The sequence below is a fragment of the Sinocyclocheilus grahami genome, unplaced genomic scaffold (assembly GCF_001515645.1).
Source record: "Sinocyclocheilus grahami isolate Dianchi unplaced genomic scaffold, SAMN03320097.WGS_v1.1 scaffold350.1, whole genome shotgun sequence".
Classification (NCBI taxonomy): Eukaryota; Metazoa; Chordata; class Actinopteri; order Cypriniformes; family Cyprinidae; genus Sinocyclocheilus; species Sinocyclocheilus grahami.
The window spans coordinates 86920-95822 of record NW_015505529.1 but is presented as its reverse complement, the minus strand read 5'-3'; the positions used below and the strand labels follow the sequence as shown (position 1 = coordinate 95822).

Genomic DNA, 8903 nt, shown 5'->3' with positions numbered 1-8903 from the left:
GTGCTTGGTTACTGTAGGTCTTTCAATGAAAGAGGTTATGAGTGTGCAAAATAGTCCTGCAAGACATGGCAGATTTCATTTTCTCTCTGCTGCAGCTTTGATCCACGAGGTTTATGAGAATGATGCGAAGAAAATAAGCAGCTTGCTGGTTTTCGTATGGCCTTGTACTGTCTGTCATATTACTGTTTGGTTGGCCCATGCAGGGAAAGAGTCTAGGTTGAACATGGCCTTGCCCCAGGTGTTGATGGATAAGGTGATGCAGAAAATCCCTATGATATTCATCATCACGCCAGTTTTTGCCTGAGAAAAACAAAATGTTAAATATCACTGAGTGAGTTTATTGGTCACTGGAGCAGCTGGGAAGGAAAATTTTTTAGATGTGGTAAAATGACTTGTGGTTTGTCTATATATGGAGCCACATTTGTTTTAACAATGCTACGTCACTGACATAACTACTTATAAATGATTGATGTCTGGCAGCTGATCTTGTAAACTGTTTCCTCTGTATTATGATGAGTTTTTAAACACACTTTGAATATGGAAATAGGCTGAAATTGCCACTTGGGCTGAGAAAACCAGGGAACCCTTTTTTCTGTCTGGAATAAAATTGGTTGCCAGATTCTGGAACTCACCATGTCTGAAACCTTGAGGTATCCATAGGAAAAGACTATAGCGTTTGGTGGAGTTGCCACAGGTAACATGAATGCAAAGGACGCACTGAGTGTGCATGGCACCATGATGTAAAGAGGGTTGATTCCAACCGACTGAGACTGCGAAACAGAAACAGAAATGTCTGATGTACTTATAAAGCAGAAAATAAGATTTAATTGTGGCCAGTGCTGACTCACATGTCTCTGATCTAACTGCATGTTTTCTAAGCTCATCACAAAGTGTCTGTAATTGGGCTGTAATTCTTAAAGATTATAACAAACTGTGAGTCATGTCTGCACGGAGGCTAACGTTTCAGTGAAGCTTTGCACAGCTGGTGAGCAATACAACTTCACAGCTGATGCTATTTCAAGAATTTAAGCACCTGCCTAAAAATGATGCATACAGATATGATTATCATATTTCATAATATTTTCTTCTGAAGATCTATTACTTGGTAAATATCAGAATTTTACAGGTTTTATATACCGGTCTTACCATAGAAGCAAGGACAGGAAGAAATAATGTAGCTGTGGCAACATTGCTGGTACACTCAGTGAAAATGGCAATCAAGAGGCACAGGATGATAACAATGGCCCAGGGAGGAATACTATGAAGGGGAGTCAACTGGTTTCCCATCCATCTGGATAGACCTGACTCCTGAGATACAAAATAAATATATGAAGTCAGATGCAGGTCACAAATGGAGTAAATAAAGAAAATGATGGTAGTTGTTCACCATTTTCATCATAAAGATAATTAAAGTCAACACATCAGTATGTTTTAGCTAATTAGTAATATTTTTTATTATCAGAGTAAAGTATGAGATAGTGCTGGGCGGTTTGATGAAAAAGAAATGCATCACAGTTTTTTTTTTAGAATTCTGTCGGTTTGACAGTTTATCGTGGTTTTTCCCTGACTGTGCCTTTATATTAATCAAAATGCATGAAACAGTTGCAGAACCACTGCATTCCAAACAAACATGCATAGCCTATTGCTTGAGTGATTTTTGATGTAAATTTGATATGTAAAAGCAGAATGGTCTAACCTTTGTGAAATGCTACATAAAACATCTGAACAAAACAAAAACAGCAGACGGGCTGAATGAGAACGCAAATTCACTCATTGACAGCAGATGGCGCTAACAGCAGCGATACCACGTTTCCTTCACCGCTGTAAACAAAGCAGCGCTGCACTTTTAAATATGCGCTATACGGAGATAAGATGAAAAGAAAATACCATCTAAACTTTTCTGAAGACAGTCAGTTCCCCTCAAAGATACATTCATATAAACCCCTCACCCTCAGTTTAGCATTTAGAATTTTCTTCCTATATTTTGCACATCGTAAGCTTGCCGTTTAAAAAAAAATTCATACCGTTTGCGTAATTCAAGCCGGTTTACCATTTGAGACCTAAATGTACGGTCAGCGTTGCTTGCTGAAATTTTACGTTCGAAATCCAGTCATTTCAATCTATTTCCCCACATAGATTTTGCATTGGCTCAATTTGGCTCATGCGAATTTGCTTCATTGACAAACAGAAAGCTGCTTGGGAAGTGATCTCTATGTGGGCCATGCTGTATGCATTCCTACACTATTGACTACGGACAATACAGCCCTTTTCCCTGCTTAATTTCGCTAATGTGACCGATTTCTAAGCATATTGCCACTATTGTAAATGTAGTGTTAAATAGATGCACTATTATAAACACATTGTAATTTTATTTATCCTGTAATTTAAAGTATGTTTGAATAAATCTTCTGTCAAAAACGAAATTTGTTTGCACACTTCAGAAGCCATTTTCTCAAAAACAGGTTATGACAGCCACAATTTAAATGATTATCTTCACAGCAGTTTAAAGAAACATAATAATTATGATTTTAAAGCAGAGACATTCTTTTTTTCATTGAGTGCTCTCACCTCGCTACCTTTGGCCAGGGCAAATCCTCCACCTAGGAGCAAAACTATGTTCCAGGGTAACTTCTTTTGAGCTACTTTCCAGGAGAGCAGGGCTGGACTGGGCGCAGAAGAGAGTTGAGGCTCTGTAAATTAATATATGTAGTACAGCGAGTCAAACCAAACCAGAACAATAGATCCAAACTCTCCGAGTCTTCTTTGTAGACCTTTTCATTGTGTAAAATTCTTCTTACCTGTTTCAGAGCCAGTTGATGACCAGAAGCAAAGCCGGGGTGGTTTAGATGGCAGAATGAAGAGCAACAGGGCAATGAAGACTGCAACTGTAGCATCTGTCACATATCTAAATGTATGGAATATTAAACACCAAAAAGTCATATTATTACTCCAATATTTTTGGAATAATACCTGCATACATACTCTTGTTAAATATGAATATACATATTTTTATTGATTTATTTTGATCACTAACATGGTTAGTGACTTTGATAAATTGCAATTTTGCAATAAATTCATCGATGTAAGCATGTAGTGTAAATCATACTCTGCTTCGGTGTTAAAGGTGTGTGTTGCCCAGCCTGTTACAAATCCAGGATCTCGAGTAAACCACAGAGCTACAAGCAAACTGAAGAGAGCCAGAACGCTGAGTTCGCCAAAACACATCGGTCCCAGCTGAAGATGCTGCTCCTTGATCACGTTATAGGCGGCTATTTCCTTCTCTGACTTTACCGCTCCACATCCCCATGTCTTCCTAATGCTGGAGACATGAATAAAGCACTTCATTAAAGGAGTGGAAAAAGAAAATGTGAAATGTAACAAATCAATTATCTATCATACTTGAATCCCATGAAAATGAACTGAAGATAGAGCCAAGCTATCGTCAGCATGATGATCATGTTGGGGAAGGCAAACCCAAACCATGAGGCAAAGTTGATGACATCACCATTGTCAGGAAATAATCTGAGGCAAATAAATGAACGGGTTCAGTTTCTTGAAACAAAATGGTAGAAGTGAAGTGTTTATTCAGTACTCACTGGTTCATCTGACCCTTCAGTACTAGGTTAGGTCCAGTGCCTGTGAGTGTGGCCGTTCCCCCAACGCTGGCCGCATAACACACACACAGAGTCATTCCTTTAGCCATGAGCCGCTTCTCTGCTGATTTCTTTTGTTTGGCCTCTGGTGAGACATCCAGCGTGCGTAGAACCACTAAGAAATAGGGAATGCACTGAGTGATGATAGTTCATCCAAAAATTTAAATTGTGAGACAACTACTATACTGTTCAAAAATATGGGGTTGGTGAGATGGTGAGAAAAAAAGCCCCTGGGGGATAAAAGTTTAAAAAACATGATACATTACTCTCATAATAATAAAGGTTTTTGCGATCAGTAAGTTATTTGGATGTTTTTAAAAGAAGTCACCAAAGAAGTCACCTTGCTCACCAAGGCTGCAAAAACACACAACATTAAAACAGTAATGTTGTAAAATATTATTGCAATTAAAATGTATTTTATACAAGTGATGGCAAAGCTGAATTTTTTTAAGTTTAATTTTTTTGCTGATTTGGTGCTCGAGAAACATTTCTTCCTTTAATCTTTTAAATGTGCTGCTTTTAGTGGATAGCATGATGCAATTTTTGTTGTTGTTTTCAGGATTCTTTGATAAATAGAATTTGTTTGTTTGAAATAGAAATTTTCTAAAACTATTAAAAAAATTACTATAATCAGTAATCACAACCTTTTATCTCACTATTGTGACTTACTGTGAGAAATAAACTAAATTCTGAATTGTTAGATATAAAATCACAATTGTGAGAAAAAAATCTGAATTGTGACATAAAAAGTCACAATTACCTTTTTTTACCTTTCAGAATTGTGAGATGGGAACCCAGAATTCAGAGAAGAAGTCAGAATTGCCAGATATAATTCTGAAAGATAAACTCGGAACTCAGAATTCTGTGTTTATATCTCATAATTCTGACTTTCATTCTCTCTTCTGAATTGCAAGAAACATTCTGAAAGATAAGATAAAAATTATAAAATAATAATTAAAAAAAACAGGAAACTGGCTTTAATGCTCCCTTGCTAAATAAAAGTTTCTTTCAAATTTTTATATATTTTTTTACTGACCCCAAACTTGAACGGTAGTATATGTACTGCTAAAATACATCTTATTGCATGGACCTCATAAACAATTCTTCACCTGACCTTCTGTGTCTCTGTCTTTTGCCGTCTGTTTGTATTCCGCCTCAGGGGCCTGGGGCCGTTCCTCACCACAGGTTGTCTGTGATGACTCTGTCTCCTGTTTGTTCAGCTGTTCCAGCACAGCCTGCACTATGGGGACCATCATGGCCGTAGTAGCTGTGTTACTGATCCACATGGAGAGGAAAGCTGTCACCCCCATGAAGCCCAGCATCAGGCTGTATTAATACAAAGGAAGCAATCAGAATGTGAATACAAACATGAAATCTATATGAGTAAAGATTGGATTTAACAACCTATCAATGATTGTACCATTACAGGGTTAAACTTACAGCGCTGGGCGCACCCCAACAATGAGAAGCACTCTAAGGGCGATGCGTTTGTGCAGGTTCCAGTGCTCAACTGCCACAGCGACCATCAGTCCACCCACAAACAGCATGTTAGTGTCCTTCAGGTATTGCATACACACCTAGAGAACCAAATCAGAGCCTTAGCTTTTTGATGTGTTATTTTTTGTTGTTCATCTCTAATTCATTTTATGCCTTTCTTAACCGGAAACACTAAAACCACCTTACCATTTTGGACTGCATGATGCCAAGCATGGGGAAGAGGACAGCAGGTAGCAGTGAAGTGACAGCTAAAGGAAGAGCCTCAGTACACCAGTAAACTGCCATCAGTATGATCACATAGGCACAGCTGGCCTCCTGGAAGATGGAAACGTGCTTTTTCAAAACTGCATGCTAGTATGATTCTAGACATATTTTGGGGACATGTTGTTATGGGTATCTGTGTTTTGTGTTTGCTTTAGTTGGACTTTGAGTTTTCACTGTTTCTAGATCAGTTTATTTTGTCTGTTTTCATTCGTTTCTATGGTTACTCATTTTTTTTAGTGTTTGCACCTGGTGTTAATTTAGTTGATTGGTTTGATTCAGTGTATTTAAGTCCTGTGTTTGCTTCTATTCTTTGTTCTTGTTGCGTTTAGCCTGGTTGTTCTGTTCAGTTCCTGTTTCCAGTTTTGAGTTTGTGTAAATAAATCTAAACTGCTGCATTCACCTCATCCTTATTTGTAACCATTTTGTGACAGAAGAACTGGTCCCAAAGGATGGATCTAGCAGCAAAAAGAATCCCCCTTCTCTCGCAGGGAAACCAGTCCATAAAGAGGCACCCACAGGAGTTTCTGAACCTTTACCATCTCATCCCTTATGATGATAACTGACTGTGTGTGGTTTCTGGACAAGCCTCAATGCTAAAACGAGACTGTGCTTGCCCGGAAATGAGCCTCTAGGGACTTTAATGGAGTACATGGAGTGGGTACTCCTTCATAATGGTTCCCTCTTTACCATCCATGAGAGTGAGGAGGAGATCAGCCCACCAGCTCAGCTGCAGCAATGCTTAAGCCCACCGTAGACCATGAGCTTGAGTCTGCCATGATACGGGAGCTAGAGCCAATGCCAGTCATTTCTATCTGTTTAATTTATGTGCACGGCCTCTGCTTCACCCAGCACCACACTTTTAGTGTCTGTGTTTCCACCCTGTCCTGAATCTCCTTTGTCTCCACTGCTTCTGCCCAGCTCTGAATCTCCTGAGTCTCCACTGGTTCCAGCCATTCCTGAATCTCCTGAGTCTCCACTGGTTCCAGCCAATCCTGAATCTGATGTGTCTCCGCTGGTTCCAGCCAGTCCTGAATCTGATCCACTGGTTCTGCCCAGCACCAAGTCTGTGTCATCATTGATGCTCCCACCCAGCCTCTCTCTCCCGCCTCCTCTTCTAAAACCACAGAGTCTTTTAGCTCTGCCTCCAATGGTTCCCTCCAGCTCCTCGGCTCTGTGTTCTCCACTTTGCAATGTGGATGAGTCTCAGATCTCAGTCTCCATCTCTGTTCTGGGATGTCGGTTTCATAGCTCCACCTTAGTCCTCCGAGCCCTGTACTCCACCTCAGCCTTCCGACCCTTCAGTGCCTCCTTGGCTCCACACTCCCTCGCCTCCACCAGGTTCTGTCAATTCTCTGACTCCACCGGGCTCCCTCATCCCTCCGGCTACATCTTGGTCAGTTGTCAACCTGCCTCCACCACAGTCTTCTACTCCTCTTGCTATGCCTCGTCCCTCCATCCCTTTGGCTCTGTCGGGCTCCTCCTTCCCTCCGGCTTCATCTTGGTCCTTACTCCCTCTAGCTCCACCCTGGCCTGCTAGACCCCTCAAGTCTGCAGCTCTACCTTGGCCCTCCCGGTCTCCGCTGTCACTCCGGGTCTCCGTCTCCTTAGCTTCACCTGGGTCTCCACCTCCTTTGGCTCTGTCTCAGTCTGTAGTATCCCTGGTTCTGCCTGGCAAGGCTCCACCATGGCTCCTCCCTTCCTGGACTTTGCCGTGGGCTTGCGTCCTAGTCCTTATGCTGTGGTTTCCATTCTGGCTTTTTCCACCTTTGACTCCGCCCTGGCTCAGACTGCTTCAGTCTCCACCTTGGCTGCTTCTTTCTTTTCGTCTCCACACTGGCCCTGCCTGTCCTGTATCCTGCCCCCCCACCTAAGCCCCCTCCCGCCCTTCTCTGTTGGAACTTTTTGTTTGAGGCACGAGGATGTGCCTCCTTGTGGGGGGTACTGTTACGGGTCATCTGTGTTTTGTGTTGGTTTCAGTTTCCTTTGTCAGTTTTCATTAGTTTAAATGGTTACTCATGGTTTTGTTGGTGTTTGCACCTTCATTTAGGTCATTGCTTTGTTTCAGTGTATTTAAGCCCTGTGTTTTCTTCTGTTCTTTGTCAGTTATCATTGCGTTTAACCTGGTTGTTGTGTTCAGTTCCTGTTTCCAGTTTTGAGTTTGTGTAAATCTAAACTGCTTAGATACCGCCTCATCCTCATTTGCAACCATTTTGTGATGCATATCATTTTATTATAATTTTTTTTCAGAATGTTTTAGTATTTGATATGATCTTTTGCTTGGAAAATGGAAAAAGCAAAGATGAAATGTACCAAATGAATTGTCTAACTGGCTCATACTTAGAGCAAAGCTATCATTAGCATGATCATGTTGGGGAATGCAAACACAAACCATGAGGCTTCCCTTCCAAATACTGTATTTTATTGAAGTTATCTTTTTTATTATTAAAATAAATTACAGTGTCTTAGTATTTTAACGACAGTGGCGCTCATGTTATTCAGCATGATTTGAAATTTATCTAAAGTGTATTTTGTGATTCAATGAACACAAGGACATCTGTTTTTGATTATTTGTACAAAGTGGTTCTCATAATCAGTATCACAGATTTACTGAAGTTGCAAAGGCAAATTTACTGATTTTAGTGAAGTGCTCTTTGTTTTATGTTTATTATTTAGTTTTTTGACCCCATTGTAGTTTTAGATCCCTGTTTAATATGTTAAACATGATCTTTACTTAACACTCTTAAAAATAAAAGTTCTTTATTGGCATCAATTGTTCCAGGAACAACCTTTAACATTCCCAGAACCTTTCCATTGGACAAAAGTCTCTTTATAGAGGAAAAAGGTTCTTTAGATTTTTTTTAAATGTTCTTTACACTAATCATAATTTACTGAAAAGTCCTTTTGGGAACCAAAAGTGATTCTTCTATGGTATCACTGCAAAAAACTATTTTTGAGAGTATAGACCTGGCAATAAGGATTTTTTCGAAAAATTATTTTTGATCTAACTGTCTATGGGAAAGGTTCATATGAGCACTGTCTCAAATATGCACATGAGGGTCATGACCACAACACATTGACTCTGAGTCAGGAATTTAGACTTATGTGTTCCCACGCTTAAACATACACAATGACAAAGGGTTAAAAAAACAAATTTGAGGCACAATGAATTATTGTACATGGAGGCCTCAGGGTATGAATCTCCATGTATTAAACAGAATTTGTATTAAACAGTGTTTGTATATGCAGTGTTTGACAGGTGCATAAAAACAATAATAGCCTCAGACAAAAGCATACAAAATCTATAATAGAAGTATTTAGACAAGTGTAAGAAGTCATTTAATTCAAGCACTGAATTAAAAAGTTGTGGAAGTTTAGTTTGATACATACCCTTGTGTTGATGACCACTGGGAGTGGAAGAAAAATCAAAGGAGTGAAGAAAAGAACTATCCCATTCTTCAAGTTCCATATGGATTTTAGTGTTGGGATCAT

The 8903-nt window shown here is 39.8% G+C and overlaps 1 protein-coding gene across 1 annotated transcript; it reads right to left on the bottom strand.

Annotated features, from left to right (window-relative positions):
• Nucleotides 1–8903, bottom strand: LOC107548552 (solute carrier family 13 member 5-like). Its single transcript, XM_016229271.1, has 12 exons — nt 8802–8903; nt 5337–5465; nt 5094–5230; nt 4768–4979; nt 3597–3768; nt 3400–3522; nt 3107–3319; nt 2799–2905; nt 2569–2690; nt 1147–1308; nt 633–770; nt 1–300 (listed from the first exon to the last, which is right to left on the bottom strand). The coding sequence occupies exons 1-12, from the start codon at nt 8901–8903 to the stop codon at nt 175–177; spliced, it is 1743 nt and encodes a 580-aa protein (XP_016084757.1). The 3' UTR covers nt 1–174.

Coding starts and splice junctions, on each gene's coding strand:
- LOC107548552 (XM_016229271.1), bottom strand. CDS start 8,903: ATGATCCCAACACTAAAATCCATATGGAACTTGAAGAATGGGATAGTT. Junction 3,769..4,767: donor AAAAGACAGAGACACAGAAG/GTCAGGTGAAGA, acceptor CCTATTTCTTAG/TGGTTCTACGCACGCTGGAT. Junction 771..1,146: donor TTCCTGTCCTTGCTTCTATG/GTAAGACCGGTA, acceptor TCTGTTTCGCAG/TCTCAGTCGGTTGGAATCAA.